We start from the raw sequence: 19,366 nt of genomic DNA, 5'->3' as shown, positions 1-19,366 counted from the left end.
TTACCCCCACCACCAAGATATAAAATGTAAAGTCAGCTAAACTGAATGGTTAAAAAGTGTGAAAAATGTGAATGCTGGAAATTTGAAACCCAGTAAATGATGCACCATGCAGGCAACTCAGACAGGTTCACATTTCAGGTGCGGCCCTTATTCAGATATGTTTTATAAACACGTTATATTTGGATGAATCAGGTTCAAGCACCATGCTATACAACACTGTCCCTTCTTAAAGACTTGTGTATAAATCCAGTGTCACAGATAGAAATGGAGCCTAGTTTTTTTTTTAAATTAGTTCCTGGGATGTGGGCATCACGGACAAGGCCAGCATTTTGATTGCTCATTCCTAATTGCCCTCGAGAAGGTGGTGGTGAGCCGCCTTCTTGAACTGCTAGTCAGTATGGTGATGGTGCTCCCACAGTGCTGTTAGGGAGGGAGTTCCAGGATTTTGACCCAGCAACGATAAAGGATCGGCAATATATTTCCAAGTCAGAATGGTGCGTGACTTGGAGGGGAACTTGCAGGTGGTGGTGTTCCCATACACCTGCTGCCCATCCGCCTTGGTGGTAGTGGTCACGGGTTTGGGAAGAATGGGGGGGGGGGGGGGGGGGGAAAGAAGTTATTTTTTTCCCTACTGCAAAAGCAATTTGTACAACCAGAGCTGAAAGAGAAAGAACGGGAACCACTTTTAGCTCAATTTTCTCCCCATCTTTCCCAATGACATTGGATATTGTTTACTGCTGGGTGTGGTTCTATGTCCTCCAACATTTCACCCAAGTGTCCACATCTTAGCTTACCAAGTGGCTGCAATCCAACCTAGCGTGAAGGGTGGCCACAGCCGAGCCCAATCCTGCTCTCTGCCGGGAGCAACATGCATTTTCCAAAATAGAACTCTGGATAGTGATCAAGGGGAACTTTAACTGACTCCCCCCCCCCCCCCCCCCACCTCCTCCCTAACCCAGGGCACTGAGGCTAAGTGTAGCATCCCAACAGCTAACTGGCTGAGATTAGTCCATTTAGAGCCAAGCCGGAAACACAATGTGAAGTTTCAGGTCTGTATGGTTTAGTGTTACACAAGCTAGTGTCTTTACACGCAAGGGCACTGGGAGGAATGTATGCTGGAAGACCCATATGAATGCTTTACATTTAAACATGCAGAAGAAAACTCTAGTCACCAAAATATCAGGTTTCACTATATATCTGAAGGCATTCTGAAGATAGTTTCCCTGAAAATCTGTGTGGCACCATGCCGGCATAACCACCAAGATTGCATGCCTCCCCCATGCCCTAGTCAGAGCTTGCAGGGTCAGCAGACACCCATGTCACTATGGGTGCATCAATGGTGCACGCCATGTGGGGTGGGGAGCCAGACCCGCCAGCACCCATCTCCCCGGCAGCCACTTTTGTCCCAAAAGATCTGTTCCTTTCAGCACCCACCTGGAGGGCAGTAAACATCTCAGTAAAACTTATCTCTTTGACCAAGCTTTTGGTCATTGCCCTAATTTCTCCTTATGTGGCTCAGTGTCAAATTATTTTGTCTTATAACACTCCTGTGAAGTGCCTTGGGATGATTTAAAACATACATAATTCTTACAGGGCTTGATAGGGTAGATGCAGGGAGGATGTTTCCCCTGGCTGGGGAGTCTAGAACTAGGGGTCAGTCTCAGAATAAGGGGTGGGCCATTTAGGACTGAGACGAGGAGAAATTTCTTCACTCAGGGTGGTGAATCTTTGGAATTCTCTACCCGAGAGAGCTGTGGAGACTCAGTCGTTGAGTATATTCAAGTCAGAGATCGATAGATTTTTGAATATTAAGGGAATCAAGGGATATGGGGATAGTTCAGGAAAGTGCAGATGAGGTAGATGATCAGCCATGATCGTATTGAATGGCGGAGCAGGCTCGAGGGGCCGAAAGGCTACTCCTGCTCCTATTTCTTATGTTATGATTTACTACGTTAAAGGCGCTATATAAATACAAGTTGTTGTCGCCATTCAATAATACATCAGGTCCCTAGAGCTGGGGAAGTAGGAGCTCCCAGCGAAAGGGGTCCCAGCTCTTACCAGAGTACTGCCCCTGATGTCATTGGTCTTACAAGGGGTAAAAGTACAAGTAGTTCTGCCCCTTACAAGGCTAACCCGGAAATCCTGCAATCTGCTGGAACCCAGTGCAAAAGGGTCGCAGCTGTTTTCCAGCAGGTTCTGGTGGACATCTATCGAAACTATGGCACATGGCAAACACCTGCCCCCACCCCCCGGAGAGGAAATTCGAATCATAGAATCCTTACAGCACAGTAGGCTATTCGGCCCATCGAGCCTGCGCTGGCTCTCTGCAAGAGCACTTCAGCTAGTCCCAATCCCCTGCCCTTTCTCCATAGCCCTTAAGGCCACTGTGTTGAATATAAAACAAGCACAGACTTCAAACCAGTGCAAACACGCACAGGACTTCTACGTAACGGAAGGAAGAACGAGAAGCATAAAGGGCAAGGGAACCTCACCCAACTCCCATTCAGAATGGCCCACTGCTCCCAAGCCCCTAAACCAAGAGAATTTGAATAGGCGCATACATTTATTTTTGTTTTCAATAAACCATTACATAGCAATTTCTCCTTTGCATCATTCCAACTTAATACCTCATTACCGGTTATAAATTTAAATCTCTTTGGAATTTTAATTTTGACTGAGTGGTACAAGGCAACACTGAACGTCCTAGGTATCATGAAAGCCACATCAGAAGCACCACCAACTGGGAGAGGATCAAACTGCACAATCAAGTATAAACCACCACATTACTGCACCCATAGAGCTTGAGGTTGCATGGCAGCACATCCTCAATAACCCACTTGGAGTTTGTTCTCTATACTTTGCTGGTTAACTGATTTATTTCTCTCAGGTTGGCTTCCTTCCTCCCATTAACCGGTAATTTAAAAAAAAATAAAAAGCATACATACATCCAACCATGCCCCACTGCCAGGACTGAAACAGATTAAGCTCGTGTCACAAGTAAAAACATGGTCCACACCAAGTATCAAATATTTAAAAGTTGTGCAGTTTGAGGGAAATAATATCGACACTCGATATCGCTGTTAGGTAGCTATGTGAATCTGCAGGAACAGCACTTCTGCGAGTGTGTACTTGCGCATATTTGTGCTCATCAAGGAAAGGGATGACAGCTGGGGATTGGGCTAATTTTTTAGTTAACACCCAGTGACAGTAAGGAGTACACTCAGGCATGGCTAGCTAAAATTTAATGTTAATTTTCTCCTTGCTCCCAGCACACTCCACTTCCCCATCACCCCCCAACCCCACCACCACCACCAAATATACCTCAAAAAAGTGTCAACCCCCTGCCATGCCAGCTTGTAATTTTCAATCTTTACACATACTGTATACTTACCCACAGTGCGAGACCAGCGAATTCCTGCTGACCTTCTCCACAGGAATAGAACATTGTTGCCCTTATTTTCATTTCAGAACTGACTTCCTACTACTTTATCCATTTGTACAATTATAATCCATTCATGCAAGAAGGACATCGCATGTCAGGAAGTAGCTTACAGCAAAAGATTATTTTTTTGAAAAAGCACCTCAGTTCGGTGAGGGCTGTAGGAATATTTCTACGACAAAAAAATCTAGAAAGATCCACATCTGTTTATTCAAACAATACGCGACTTGGTGAATAAGCTTCCCAACCCTAACAGCATACTAATCCGAATACTGTCTGTACACCCCCGACACTATACAAGATGAAAAAGCTGCGCATATTTATCCATCTGTAAAGACAGCTTAATTCTAAGGACAGGAAAGTAATTCCAATGTGGAGGAAGCAGTATTTGGTTTGGAAGGTAATGTTTAGTTTTCACCTGACTTGAGTTAGCAGCGAGCTGGTCCCATGGTGCGATTCTCGGAGAACAGGACTAATATCACGCTGCACTGCAGGGTGGCAGGGCAGGGGCTCGAGGTCTTGGCGCCAAGGTGCTTTTAAGTTCCTAATTCCAGCCGGGCAGTTTGGGAGGAGGGGTGAGCAAGGGAGAAGAGAATGGAAAAGCAGTGAACCTGGTACAAAGACATATTAATGGGGGGAAAAAAATCCCCTAAATGGACTTAATGTAAGTGCAAATACAACTTTTTCATATTGTAAATTCATACCCAAGTCTAGATGCATCAGTGATCTCCCAACACTAACTGCAACTATGCACCTCCAAGCTTTGAGCCTAATGGGAACAATTGTGGAATTCAGATTGCCTAATCTGGCGTTACTCTCCAAATTGTTTTTGGGATAGGAGGGTTTGCCCCTTAGTTTTAAAGATGTAGTACCTGATTATCTGTCTTCATTACCCACAAAATTTTCTGATCTAACCCTTATTTTCTGAGCATTTTTGACTAGGAAAAGATGCAAGTTTTTGACAGCAGAAATAAATTCCAGGAACACGTGCTAATGCTGTCAAGTTGTACACTTGAAGCCTGGTGTTATGGTCACGAGGAAACTGTGGACAGTTAAGAACAAGTACTCCCAAATCATGCCTTCTTTAAGTAATTCTGCTGCAAAATCTGCAACATCTTCAACAAAAAGTCTCAAAACAAGTTTAAAAAAAAAAAAAACCAGGATGGGTTGACCTTCTACCTGTACTTTGGGTGGATGGGAAATAATGTTGCGGCAGTATTCTCTTTTTGGCCAGTGCATTTTTGTGATCAAGATAAAGAATATTAATGGGGGGGGGGGGGGGGGCGGAGTGAAATATTTCAGTACTTCTCACAATTGTGGACACTCCCGAATCAAGACAGCGTCTGTCAGAAGCGCAGTAAAGCTTCTCTGCTTACCTCAGCAACATGCCTTAATACCAATCTCGGACCTAATCCTAATGCACCAATATGACATTTCCAGCTCCCATACCAATCAATCTTGATGATTTCTTTTAGTGTAACTGCCAGTTTAATAACAAATTATGAATGCGAACGTTCAAAGCTGCTTCCCCGCCCCCCAAAAAAGGGAGACCAGTGATGAGTTACCCATGTTATTATGTTCATTCACTCAAAATATAATTAGCTGCATAGTCTCTGACATGCCACACCCTTCCATCATAAACAATTCATACAGAATTACAATCTGTCCATAAAACATTCATTTATAATTGTTTTTTTAAACATCAAAAAAGGTTGAACAAACATTTAATATGATGAAAATGCATATGACATATGTTGACTATGTGCGTTTTTTTTAAAATAGCTATTATTGAGTTTAAATGTCAAGTAGCAGCACACGAGGGTCTTCAACTGCAGCTTTAATTTTTCGGAGGAAAAATACTGCTTCTCTGCCATCGATCAAGCGGTGGTCGTAGGTTAGGGCCACATACATCATGGGACGGATCACAACCTGCAATAAGAGGGAAACATGCATGACGTGCTGACAATTTGGATACGAGCTGCCCCTTTAAAATAGAAATTTCATGGCACCAGTTAATTCAATGCACTCGCCCGGCTATCATGAGCCCACCTCCGATATAAGCAACGCACTCGCCCAACTTTAAAAGGTGCATCATCAATACAGGGCAACGCCCTGACCCAGCCAGTACAAGGCAACATGCTAACTGGTCATCAAAGGCCCACCACAGTGCAAGGTAAAGCTTCTGCGGAGTTACTACTGGCACCAATATAGGACAACACCCTACCGTTTCCCCAAAACTTGTACCAGAATAAGGCAATGTTTCAGCTATCTAGCACAGGCCTGCCGCCAGCACCATTACAGGGCAATGTAACCCCTCCAAACTGCTACTGATAGACAAAATTTCCATCTTTAACTCAACCCAACCCTCTGCTTTACCTCACTGCAGCAAATCTGGGAACGATTAGAAAACAACAGAGTGAGGAGGGCGTTAGGAATGCCGCTCATTGACTTAATATCTAAACATACAATTTTAAGTATCAAGTCATATTCAACATAAATCCATTCTTGTGAAATTCTGAACATCAGCGTGGTTAACAGCTAGGCCACAACTCTGAAACCAATCAAATACAACACATTTCTCATGTAATTATTAGCGTGGCTTGAGTTATAGCTCCAAAAACCAAAATAAGCTCTTGTTCAGCTGAACTGTGAAAATCTGTACTTCAACATCTCCAGCTATGCCAAGGAGACTATTTTTCCCCCCTACACATTACAACCCTTTACCTCAAGTACAATGATGAAGGTGGAAAGAAAAAAGATCAGTTCCCTAAACCAAACTAGTGGAGCAGACAGATCAGGTAGATTTATACAGCCAGGTTCTGCAGGCACTGTACAAAACCTTATCTGTTCTGTATGTATTCTACTTGTATAATTCTTGTAAATAAATTAGTCAAGTAGGAATCTGAGCCCAGCTCGAATGTGGTTTGTTGATAATATCTACCAGGGTAGCTTGGAGAGAAATAAAAAGTGCAGATTCCAAGAGGTCGTCGCAGAGTTAGAAAATCACAACACTGCAGCTTCTAGTGCTTGAGGATGTGAAGTCCGCTTATGGGAAGTGAGACAAAACTATTGCAAGAAGCACTAAAATATCCTAAAAGTACATCACATCCCTGACAGCGAATTGCGATCTATTCTGTCACAGAGATAAGAAAAGGTGCAATACTTTAAAACCCTTTTAAAACACTAGGGATTAATAAACCTGAAAACAAAACGAGATTATCACTCACCTGGCCCTTGATTGCAACTGGTCTCTCAAAGATAGCGTGCATGCCTAGGATGGCAGACTGGGGTGGGTTGATAATCGGCGTCCCAAACATCGAGCCAAACACTCCTCCATTACTGATTGTGAAAGTACCTCCATCCATGTCTTCGATAGCCAGCTCGTTCTTACGGGCCTAGACCAACATAATGCAAAAAATGTATTAGATCCTTCCAAGTGTGCCAGCTTCTTTCCTCATGTTAAACAGCCTCACCTTATGCTTCTCTACCCTTACTCCCACCCCCCCCACCTCCTCTTAGGTTCTTGCAGTGGTGCAAAATCCAGTCCTGATTTTCTGTCGCTCCATACAAACCCGTCTACTATTTTTCATTTCGATTCCTTAAAAAGTACTATGCTCCCATAGATTTACAATCAATTCTAGCTGTAATAAGTAGACATTTTGCCTCGCTACAAGGGCTTCGATTTGCCTGTTCCAATCCACAAATATGGATATACCCTACCCAACATATCAACACAGCGCCATTTGCATTGAAGCAATTTGGGCACAAGTTGTAACAGTGCTTAAAGAAAAAAAAGCAGCAAGACAGAATAGTCAAGGCCCAAATCAACAAGTAACTAATAATACTAGGAACAACTTAAACTAACTAGTAACTGATACTAGGAACAACTTAAACCAATGAGTAACTAATACGAGGAACAACACCTTTAACTAATAACAGGAACAAACACCTTAAGCTAAGGAGTAACTAATAATTGTAGGATCAATCACCTTCTCTCCCAGCTCATTGATCACTCTCTCAATGTCAGCATAATTCATTGTTTCAACATTCCGGATTACGGGGACAACCAGACCCTGTGGATGAAAACAAATAAATCAACACCTTGCTTTTATATATTGCCTTTAATGTAGTAAATGTGCTAAGTTGCTTCACAGAGGAGAATTAGGGAAGGTGACAAAATGCATAATATATCAGGGAAAATACATGTTTTTTTTTTTACCTGACAAGAAAAGTCCACTCCTACTAATTGATAATCTTTTTTTTTTTTTTAAACTTGAAAAAGATGTGAATGATCCAGTAGTTCAGATTAAGATGTTTTAGTAAAAGGAGGCTTTTTATTGCATGATTTCAATTTAAATTAAGAGGAGCAACAAAAAAAGAACTTGTATTTATGTAGCAGCTTTCATGCCCTCATGATGTCCCAAAGCACTTCACAGCCAATGAATTATTTTTAAGGCTGGTCGCTGTTGTAATGTAGACAAATGCAGCAGCCAATTTGCACACAGCAAGGTCCAACAAATAGAAATGTGATAAATGAGCAGATAATTTGTTTTATTGATGTTTGTTGAGAGATAAACGTTGGCCAGGACTTCAGGAAAATCCTCCATTTATCTGAGAAAGCAGATGGGACCTCAGTTTAACATCTCTTCTGAAAGACAACACTTCTGACAATGCAGCACTTCCTCAATACTGCCGAGTGTTCCATCATTACTACACCAGAGTGTCAGCCTAGATTATGTGCTCAATTCTCTGGAGTAAGGCTTGAACCCACAACCATATGACTCAGAGGGGAGATTACGACACTGAGCTAAGGCTGACACTTAGAATGGACCATATTACAGGTCTTTTCAGACACTCCCATTAACTGATAATGGGAGCATGAGGGAAAAGGAAAAATGTTCCCTTACCTCATAAGCACCCTAACATACCCGCTGTTTCAAATAGGAGAATAAAGTAGAAACACATTTACATCCATGACCCCACCACCTGATAAGATAAACTTGAAGGCCATTATTTATAACAAGGGGAGGGGGAATACAGAGTAAAACATAGGAAGCATTATTAAAAACTATGGATCAAGGTAAGAATTTCTGCAAACTTGCATTCATTCCTCAATCATAAAACTACATCTCATGTAACAACCTTTCAATACCCTGGATTTATCTGACCTCTGTCAATTTATGTGGATTTGAGCAAAATGTCTTAAGGACAACTTAATGGAGTTACTTTCAACTGAATTATGTACTCCTAATAAAGGATATAAAGGCAGCTATATGTATACCTACTGGCACTTCAGTCATTCCTTGTTTTATTATGCTTTGAAATTACTAGCATTAATGGCTGCCTGTGAAGAAGTTTCTACATAGAATATCCCCTGCAGTGATGGCGAGTACTGTACACAGCCTCCATCCATCTCACTAGATCACAGGAGGGGTTTCATGACATCACAGAGGTGATTCTACACAAAATTTCTTGATTCCAAGCTGCCCTGGGATTAGAATAATCCCACAGACATTTGCAAAACATTAGTACAGCAACATTTTCTTTATTTTGGCATCCTAAATCTAATGCTGCCACTCCTGAAAATTGGATCTGGAACTCTGAATGGCCTCCAGCTTTCAAAATCCTTACCAAATTGTAATTCAACCACATGTCTATGACATTTAAATCATTGCTCATAATGCAACTGCATGCCTGGTCGTTATAACCAGAGGATTAGCATTACTCCTTAAAGCCTTACAGCTTAAATGTAAACTGAATATAATATATGGACGTATCTAAAAGCTCCTTGTGATGCTTATTTTGCATGGAAAAATAAAGTGTGCTCCCTGAACCACTTCAGCAAACAGAACTTGTAGACTAACAGAAGCAACTAACTCTTCCCTTCCCTCCCAGAAGAATCTTGCTCACTGCATCCAGAAAATGCGCTGGGATTATTCTGCAGTGACCACCAATGAATATTGTACAATGCTCACCTTTGGTGTTGCTACAGCTACGCTGATGTCAACATAATCTCTGTAGACTATTTCTTTAGTTGTATCATCGATAACTAGAAGAAAAACACAAATCAAACCAGTCATAAACTGGAGGAGTGACTGAATTGAGAGATAGTCATGATATTGCAGTGAAATCAAGTTTTGAAAACTGTGCTCATGCTATCTTATCACCAATTTAAGAAACAGAAGAATCTTGCAACTCGTAACTGAATTGCATAAATTCACACGGAGGCCACAGGACATAACTGTTCACAAACGAAATTGGGCAGCTCTTTCAAAAAGCCGGTACAGACACGATAGGCCGAATGGCCTCCTTCTGTGCCGTAAGATTCTATCTACGATTCTAAGTGCCGGGGACATGGTTTAACCACACTGATGGAGTGACTAGTAGAGGCCAATTCATTACATATATTCAAGAAGGAGGTGGATATATTTCTTAAGGCTAAAGGGATCAAGGGATATGGGGAGAAAGCAGGGACAGGGTACTGAATTTGGATGATCAGCCATGATCTCATTGAATGGCGGAGCAGGCTCGAGGGGCCGAATGGCCTACTCCTGCTCCTATCTTCTATGTTTCTATGACTGCCTACTGCGCAGTACAACCTAAATATTTAAACTCCAAGTTGCAGTGACTACCAACTTCCTTTCCCAAATGTATTTTCTTTTGCAATTAAAAAAAAGTTTCTCCTCTTTCCTAGCCTTCAAAAAAAAATTAAGTTTCCCTGTGCAACTTCCCAGCTGAGGGAAGCACAAAGTGCTTTTAAGCCTCAAACCAACACCACTCTGCAGCAACCCAGCACGTTTCTCACCCTCTGATTTCTAGGTTAAGCCAAGGCCTGGGACATGTTGTCTTCCCTCTCACCCATGAACAGTATTAGGCATGGAGAGGTTCAAGCAAGAAGGGGAGAGAATATTTTTTATATGAAAAGAAGCAACGTCACCCTCAAGTTTATTTATTTATTTTTTAAGAGAGAGTTTGTATTTTACTTTATATTAATAAATATGAAGGAAATTACAAAAATGCTCTGCTACAACATACCGGTTGAATCAGGTTATATTTACATTTTCTCCAATAAACTGAACATATTTATGGCTGTCTCTCCAAGGGTCAATCAATCAGAAATGAGAATAAATTGCCACTGTTCACATTCATTAAAGGTTTCTCATTGTGAAACAGTCAGCTTTTTTATTTATTCAAACAGGAAGAGCAAATTTTTTTCATATTTACAAGAATGTGAAATTTCTCAGACAAATTGCAACATTTTAGCTTGAAACACAACTGATAAAATGCAAAAAAAACACATTTGGAAAAAATCAAATCCAAGTAAATAACTGCTATCAACTGGGTAAATATAAAAACAAAAGTGGATTATCGACCAATTAAAAAAAAAATTCTACTCACCGAGGGTCAATGAACTGCCCCTCACTTAATTTACGGAGTGACTGCTGCCAACGGCCGGAAGCTGCGCAGAAGCATACTGCGCATTAATCTGGAACAGAAGCATGATGGTTCTGTTCTTTATCTCCTCCCCGGCACTTTTTCCAAGGAGCCCACTCCCTCCCCGGCATTTTTTCAAGGAGCCTGCTCCCTCCCTGGCAATTTTTACAGGAGCCCACTCCCCAGCACTTTTTCCTCAGAGCCTGCTTCCTCCCCAGCACTTTTCCCCAGGGGCCACTCCCTCCCCGGCATTTTAAAACATTTTATTAACACGCCCGCTCCCGTAATGAGTCGGAAGCGCGCAATGCTTCTACACAGCTTCTGGTTTGTTGGCAGCACTCGCGTCCTTCAATTTATTCTTGAAACCACAACCCCACCTGCCAAGTATGGAATAAATTGTGTTCCAGTTGACAAAGAAACATAGAAGATAGGAGTAGGCCATTCGGCCCCTCGAGCCTGCTCCGCCATTCAATGAGATCATGGCTGATCATCCACATTCATTACCCTGTCCCTACCTTCTCCCCATATCCCTTGATCCCTTTAGCCTTAAGAAATATGTCCAACTCCTTCTTGAAAATATTTAATGAACTGGCCTCCACCGCCCTCTGTGGCAGAGAATTCCACAGGTTCACCACTCTCTGGGTGAAGAAATTCCTCCTCATTTAAGTCCAAAATGGCTTACCCCTTATCCTTAGACTATGACCCCCGGTTCTGGACTCCCCGGCCATCGGAAACATCCTTCCTGCATCTAGTTTGTCCAGGCCTGACAGAATTTTATAGGTTTAGATGAGATCCCCTCTCAATCTTCTAAACTCCAGTGAGTATAAGCCCAATCGACACAATCTCTCCTCATAAGTCATTCCTGCCATCCCAGGTATCAGCCTGGTGAATCTTCGCTGCACTCCTTCCATGGCAAGAACATCCTTCTTCAGATAAAGCGACCAAAACTGCACATAATACTCAAGGTGCGGTCTCACCAAGGCCCTGTACAACTGCAGCAAGACATCCTTGTTCCTGTACTCGAACCCTCTTGCTACAAAGGCCAACATACCATTTGCCTTCTTAACCGCCTGCTGCACCTGCATGCTTACCTTCAGCGACTGGTGCACAAGAACACCCAAGTATCTTTGCACTTCCCCTTCTCCCAATCTATTGCCATTCAAATAATAATCTGCCTTCCTGTTTTTGCCACCAAAGTGGATAACCTCTCATTTATCTACATTATAGTGCATTTGCCATGTTTCTGCCCAATCACCCAACCTGTCCAAATCGTACTGGAGTTTCACGACATCCTCCTCATAGCATACCCTCCCACCCAGCTTTGTGTCGTCTACAAATTTGGAGATATTACATCCAATTCTGTTGTCCAGATCATTAATGTATATGGTGAACAGCTGGGGTCCTAGCACCGATCCTTGCGGTACCCCACTAGTCACTGCCTGCCACTCGGAAAACGACCCGTTTAATCCAACTCTCTGCTTTCTATCCGCCAACCAGTTCTCTATCCAAGTCAATACCTTGCCCCCAATCCCATGTGCCTTAATTTTGCACACTAATCTCTTATGCGGGACCTTATCGAAAGCCTTCTGAAAGTCCAAACACACCACATCCACTGGTTCTCCCTTATCTATTTTACCAGTTACATCCTCAAAAAATTCCAGTAGTCAAGCACGATTTACCTTTTGTAAATCCATGTTGACTTTGTCCGATCCTGTCGCTGCTTTCCAAGTGCTCTGCTATTACATCTTTTATAATGAACTCTAGCTTTTTCCCCCACTACTGATGTCAGGCTTACCGGTCTATAATTCCCCGCTTTTTCTCTACCGCCTTTTTTGAATAGTGGGGTAACATTAGCTACCCTCCAATCCATGGGTACTGTTCCAGAGTCTGGAAGAGTACTGTTCCAGAGTCTGGAAGATGACCAGCAATGCATCTACTATTTCTAGGGCCACTTCCTTAAGTACCCTGGGATGTAGATTATCAGGCCCTGGGGATTTATCGGCCTTCAGTCCCATCAATTTTCCAAACACCATTTCCCTACAAATACTGATTTCTTTCAGTTCCACCCTTTCATCAGACCCTATGTTCCCTGGCATCTCTGGGAGGTTATTTGTGTCCTCCTTTGTGAAGACAGAACCAAAATATGTGTTTAGTTGGTCTGCCATTTCTTTGTTCCCCATTATAAATTCCCCTGATTCTGACTGCAAGGGACCTACGCTTGACTTCACCAATCTTTTTCTCTTCACATATCTATAAAAGCTTTTAGAGTCAGTTTTTATGTTCCCTGCAAGCTTACTCTCATGTTCTATTTTCCCCTTCTTAATTAATCCCTTTGTCCTCCTTTGTTGAATCTTAAACTGCTCCCAATCCTCAGGATTATTGCTTTTTCTGGCCAATTTATATATCCTCTCCTTGGATCTTATGCTATCCCTAATTTCCCTTGTTAGCCACGGTTGAGTCACCTTTTCTGTTTTATTTTTATGCCAAACTGGGATGAACAAATTCTGTAGTTCATCCATTCGGTCTTTGAATGTTTGCCATTGCCTATCCATCGTCAACCCTTTGAGTGACAGTTTGTTCCAAGGTTAGGGAGGACCAGGGATCAAGTTGTATAAGGTTAGATATCAGGAGGTGGTTCTTTTCCCAGAGAATAGTGGACCTCGGGAACAGGCTGCCGTCTCGTGCGGTGGATGCTGATTTGTTGAATTCCTTCAAGCGAGAGCTGGACCAGTTTCTGGCTGGGGCGGAGATCACCTCTTGCAGAAGGTAGATAACTGCAGGGAATTCGGGGTCAGTGTGATCTCCTGGACTAGTTTCGATCACCTAAATGGGTCGGAGAGAAATTTTCCAGATTTTCACCCCCGAATTTGGCCTGGGTTGTTTTTAAATCTGGGGTTTTTTCGCTTCTCCCAGGAAATCACACGGTTTTGGGTGGGGTGGAGTGGATATATTGAGATACACAAGGTTTCACGATTGGTTGGGACAGACCCGATGGTTTTTACTGGTCAGTCAATGGCCCAGAAATTCGGCTCTCCCCGGGGGAGTACGCACGGGGTACTCACCCGTAGGCCAAATGGAAGTGTCGGTTTCCTGCATGCACTGCGCATGCACGGGAAACCGGCAGTTCCGATCCTCTGAACGAAGGGGTTCAGAGGTCGAACACGCGCGCAGGGGAGGCTGCGCATGCGCATCGAACTTACGTTTAAATTTTTTTTTTAATTTATTTATTTATTTACAGGTTTTCACGAGAGGTTAAGCCTGCAGGATTTACACATTTAAAAAGCAGGCGGAAGGCCTGCTTTTTGCAAGGTAAGTGGTCAATTAATTAAAATTAAAACTTTTTTCCCCACAGGTTTATTATTTTTAAATACTTTAAAGCAAGGTAAGTTTATTTTTAGCCCTGTTAGAATATTTTTAAAAAATTCAAAAATTTAAATTGTTTAAAATAGTTATTTAATGTAATTTATAGTTTATTTAAAAAGTGTGATTTAAAAAAAAAATTATTTGAAGGTTTACTGCTATTTTGGGCCCGTAGTATTTATAAGTTTTGACAGGTCTACCTGTCAATCTTATGAATGGGCTTTTCCCTCCTCCGATTGGCTGCCCATGGCTCACGTGATCCCAGGGGACGCATCGCACTAACTACGCCCCTGGGAAACGCAAGCACAGCGCGCCGGCAGCTGGGCCAGGCCCCAGAACGGAATTCCACGGGGCCCTACAGCTCAACTGCCAGCGCGCAAGGTAAGTGCAGGTCGGGGGCTTGCACCCGCGGGAAGCCCCCGACCCGAATTTCTGGGCCATAATTCAGATGTTTGTAAGTAGACCCTTGGTTTTAGCATAGTGTTCTCTTAAAATCCGAAATGGACTTGAAATACTGTTTTCTACTCCAGTAGCTATCTGCAGGACTTGGTCTTTACTCACCAGCGTTTACCACCGGTTGATTCTGCAGTGCAAAACTGGTTGCTTTGACAAACGCAGACATGAAACCTAGCTTCATGTTGTGCTTCTTGAGGAAGGTTTCTTTATGTAGAGTTCTCATTTCCTGGATGTTGCTGTAGGGAAAGGAAAAAGCAATTTGCCATCAACAGTCTTTGAAACTAAACAGCCCCACAGAGCACAACTGTTAAAAGGGATTTCCCAAGGAAGGTTGCACAGTGTCATAGGATGCCAGCGCCTCAATGGGCTGTGCTCCAAAATGGCAGAAGGCAGATTTGTATCGCCACAAGGTATACAAGATTCAATGGTCAATCACAAGTTCAAACTTAACTTTCTTTACTTCTGTTTTTCCTTAAATGAAAACCCAAGTACTGAGTGCTCCTAAATAGTCCACACAAATATGATAGCGGGTTTAATTAGAAGTGGAGGCAAGTACGTCTAAAAATTTGAAAGTTATGAAACCAAGTGATAAATGAGACTGATAACAGAAGAGTGACCAGGTTGATTTAAGCAGTCATGAGAACAGACCCTCAGAATTGAACAAAAAGCAAAAGGTTGCCGTTGATGGAAACAATCAGGTTGCAAACAACTTGCATTTACATTGCACCTTTACTGTAGAAAACAGGCAGTCAGCATCTGTGGAGAGAGCAGGTACATCAATGTTTCAGGTGTAGACACGGTCTGAACCCACTCTAAATCATCAGTGGCCTTTTGAAGGGAGTGTGTCCATTGCTGCGTATTCCAAATGTAGCCTCGCTAATGATTGCACAAAGTTAGAATAACTTGTTTTTGACATTTCAATCAAATGTCCTCGAGATATATCCCAGTACAGTGGCTAGCCTTGTGTGATTACCCTTGCTTCTTATTGAGTAATAAATATTCAGACCTAAATAATTTGGGACCTGAAACATTTACTTATCCGTTCCCTCTATAGATGCTTATACTGCCTGCTGAGTATTTCTAGCATTTACTGTTTTTCTCAGAATTGTACTTGTTTTCATTAAACAAAAGATAATGGCGGAAAATTATTGTATATTTAATAGGGAATGGGTAATATTGCAAACAGCTTATTTAGCTTAGCCTATGTGCACAAGTACAGAATTAGTAAGATTTGAGATTAGAAGGAATTTCCTCTCTTTCCCCAATCCCCATGGGAATTGCACATACACAGAACTGGCTCCCAACTGAAGTTCCATAGTGATTAACAGCATTAAAGAGCCAAACAAATGGCTGGTTAGGAACAGGATTGAGGGTTACATGGATATGTACATATAGAGATGACCAAATGAGTAGACGGGGCCTTGCCCTGAAGCTGTTGAAAAGTATCACGTAAAAGGAAGTCTTTTCTTTTTCAAGTTCTGCTTCCTACCTGAACCTCTCCAGTTCTTTCAATGGTGCCAATGTTTTTCTCCTGGTTTAAGTACTGCACAATTATTTTGTTACTTTTGTTCGTGCCCTTTGTTATAATATTAATCTGAAGTAGACAATGATCAATGGAACGCAAGCATTCATCTGCTTTCAAGTTACGGTGGGCTGCTCAATACGAAGCACAACAGCATCTGCCTTCATTCTCTACTTCACTTATGTTAACAGTTATTATTAGCTCTTATTTTTCATTAATGACTTTCAATTTCACTCAACCAACAGTTACTCAGAGCCAACTCAACCCTTACATTAACAAGACTACTTGCCTCATATCTCCCATCACTAAATATCATGTTAAGCTTTTGTGAAGAGGAAGTTGAATAACATTTTCTATGCAAAATACTTATTGCCCAGTACAAAGCTGTGCGTTTGATAGCATTGTGCAGTGTTGATTATCATCTGAATGGCTTCTATAATTGTTTGAACTATTTTACTTTTTAATGTCACAGTACTGAAATCATCTTAAGGCTTTCAATTCATACACAGTCACTCCAGCACCATCATTTCCATCCGTTTGACCCGAGCAGAATTGTTGCCTCTTACTGCACAGCTGTTTTCTGCCACATAATGAATTGCGCTGTACTTCGGCTTTTCCGGCTTCGAGACACAAATTTCCGTGACCTTGTCACCCACGTGCATTACTCTAGTGACAGCCGCTAACCACGAAGGATACGTCTTTACAGTTCCACTTATGATTTGCTTTGTTTCTCATCTCTCACCAAAGCTTTTCCTTCCGTGTGCCACTGGGATAGATTCTACAGGAAACTTTGATATCCGGCACTGACGGGACCGAGCTGGTGCCGTACCATCAAAAGTGCCGGACATACCAGCGTTAATGTTGAAACATACGGAACTGAGAAGCTCCGTGTGAATCAACAAACCCTGTTGCTTAGCAACAGCTTCAAAACAGTCAGCTGCAGCTGCAAGCGTCTCTAGCTGAAGCTGTTGCTATAGCTACAGACCATGCAGTGCCTGACTGGGGGGAAAAAAAAGCAACGAGAACTAAAAAAAAAACTTATAGAAAACGGCTCCTGATTTTTGCCGTTAGATCGAGTATTCCGGACATATAACCTCCGGATAAACCAAAGATTCCTGTATCACCAAATCATCCAGTGCTCTTATTAGTGCTACAGGCACAAGTGCAAAGCAGGAGGAAAAGGGGGGTGTCTCCACAAAAATTCTTCTCAGATAGCTAACCAAAATGTTTGAGCTGGTGACAGAACTTTGTATATAGGAATAATATGCAATATGATCTGAACTAAAGTACAGCTGTACTACAGTTTGACCTGTCACACACATTATATTTCATTGTGCTACAGGAAAATTAATCCTGTATGTAAAAGTTATGAAATCATTGGATTTCAGATCAGTGGATACAGGTACATCAACTGTAAAAGTCATAATTACCATCTAGACTTTCCTTTATAACTGTACTAGCTGAAGGAAACAGTGTTACGGTTGTTTATGGAAAGTAGACACTCAGGCCCACATTTAAACGGGAGGGCGGGAACAGTGCGAGCGAACCCCGAGGCGTATGACACACCTGGAGTGATGTTGAGGCTTGGTCGATTTTAACTGGCGGGCCTCATTTCGAGAAGATTGGCAGGCTGGCCAGCCCGTTGTGTGGGCTCTGCAGGCCACCCTCACACACGACACAATATCCAGTGGGAGTCCCGGCTCGCACCTGGCAAGTCACACAGCACAAGTGAGCAGGAGTGGCGGCAGGGACAGCCCAGGTGCCGACACGCTGGAGAGCTTCGGCCTCTCCTAGCTCAGCAGGGCAGAGATGTGGAACTCCGGCGCCCAGCTATGAAAAAGAAAATGCTTGAGGCAGACGTTTTGGCAGATGTGCCAAACACTTTTGACTATACTGGTGGGGAAGGATGGAGGAGTCCACTTCCAGCATGTGTGGGCTGCTGTCACAGGGCATTTTCACTCTTCAATCTACCCTGGACCATGGGACAGGGACAGCATCGCCAGGCCCTCATAGTAAGAGTTTATGTCACCAGCTTTTGCAGCTTTCATGCAAGCTCAGACAGCTGGCATGCATACTCTGGACTCCAGTATCCGTCCCACCTGGAAGAAACTGGGATATTGGAACGCCTTAAAATGAAAAAAAATCAAGGCAACTTACTACGTAGCAGGCACAGACTTGCATGAACCTCGTGATCACGTACAAGCTGCACATTTATTTAACAAAATCCTTGCCGGTTAATAAACACTCCTGGCTGGTCATGAGGTGCCCTGATGGCTACACGTGTACAGTCAAGCACCTCCTGCGCTCAGGGAAAGCAGCGAAGCCCAAGGCTCTCTCATTCTTACTGTTTTCATCTATCCCAAGAGATGTATGGGCTGGCCCTGACAAATAGTGCATCTGTGACCTGCATGATGCACTTGTGGGTGACTGAGATACCTTCGGGATGTCTCCCGTGGCAGCCTGGAAAAATCCAGAGGCATAAAAGTTGCGGGTGGTGGTTAATTGTACTGCCACTGGCATGGTCGCCCAGTCCAGCAGGCTTCCAGGAGACTGTAGGTGTCAGGAACTACCTGTATGGACAATCTCAGCCTCCTGAGGTACCACTCCTCGGACAGGTCCAGGAAGGTGACCCTTGACCTGTATACCGTGAGGTGGACAAGGCCTTTTGCGAGCAGACCCCCCTCACCTGCATACTTGAGGCCTGCCTGTAGCTCCTGCATTTTCTCACGTCCTCAGCTGTTGCTGCTGCTCTGCCTGAACAGTGCAATTAAAGCAGCACCCATGCTTAGTTCTTCTGGCTGCAGTTGGGTAGGGATGCAGAAAAAAAGTGCAGAAATACAACTAAATACACAACAAGCACACAGTCCAAAATGACCAGTTACAGCACCTGCAACTAATCAGAGCTGGTACATGTTGTGGCCCCTTTAAATCAGACAGATTGTTAAGTGGAGAACCAATCCCGCCGGGCTTCCGAGTTCTGCAATGACTGCAGTTTACTCAATTATTTCCGAGATTATCATAGAATCATACAGCGCAGGAGGCTGCCATTCGGCCCATTGTGCTTGTGTCGGCTCTTTGAAAGAGCCATCCAATTAGTCCCACTCCACTGCTCTTTCCCCATGGACCTGCAATTTTTTCCTATATCCAATTCCTTT

At 43.0% G+C, this 19,366-nt stretch overlaps 1 protein-coding gene across 1 annotated transcript in view; it reads right to left on the bottom strand.

Annotated features, from left to right (window-relative positions):
- Window positions 1–2,550: 2,550 nt before the first annotated feature.
- Window positions 2,551–19,366, bottom strand: part of dlst (dihydrolipoamide S-succinyltransferase) — a 54,841-nt gene continuing 38,025 nt past the window's right edge. Inside the window, exons 11-15 of the mRNA XM_086002718.1 lie at window positions 14,795–14,925; window positions 9,415–9,488; window positions 7,429–7,512; window positions 6,667–6,834; window positions 2,551–5,368 (exon numbers count right to left, since the gene is read on the bottom strand). Coding sequence (XP_085858844.1) covers window positions 5,234–5,368; window positions 6,667–6,834; window positions 7,429–7,512; window positions 9,415–9,488; window positions 14,795–14,925 — 592 coding nt within the window. The 3' untranslated portion in view covers window positions 2,551–5,233. The remainder of the gene's footprint in view (window positions 5,369–6,666; window positions 6,835–7,428; window positions 7,513–9,414; window positions 9,489–14,794; window positions 14,926–19,366) is intronic.

The sequence above is a fragment of the Somniosus microcephalus genome, chromosome 12, assembly GCF_052327205.1.
Source record: "Somniosus microcephalus isolate GS21.2 chromosome 12, FLI_Smic_1.0, whole genome shotgun sequence".
Taxonomy (NCBI): domain Eukaryota; kingdom Metazoa; phylum Chordata; class Chondrichthyes; order Squaliformes; family Somniosidae; genus Somniosus; species Somniosus microcephalus.
This window is presented reverse-complemented; position numbering and strand designations above follow the sequence as displayed.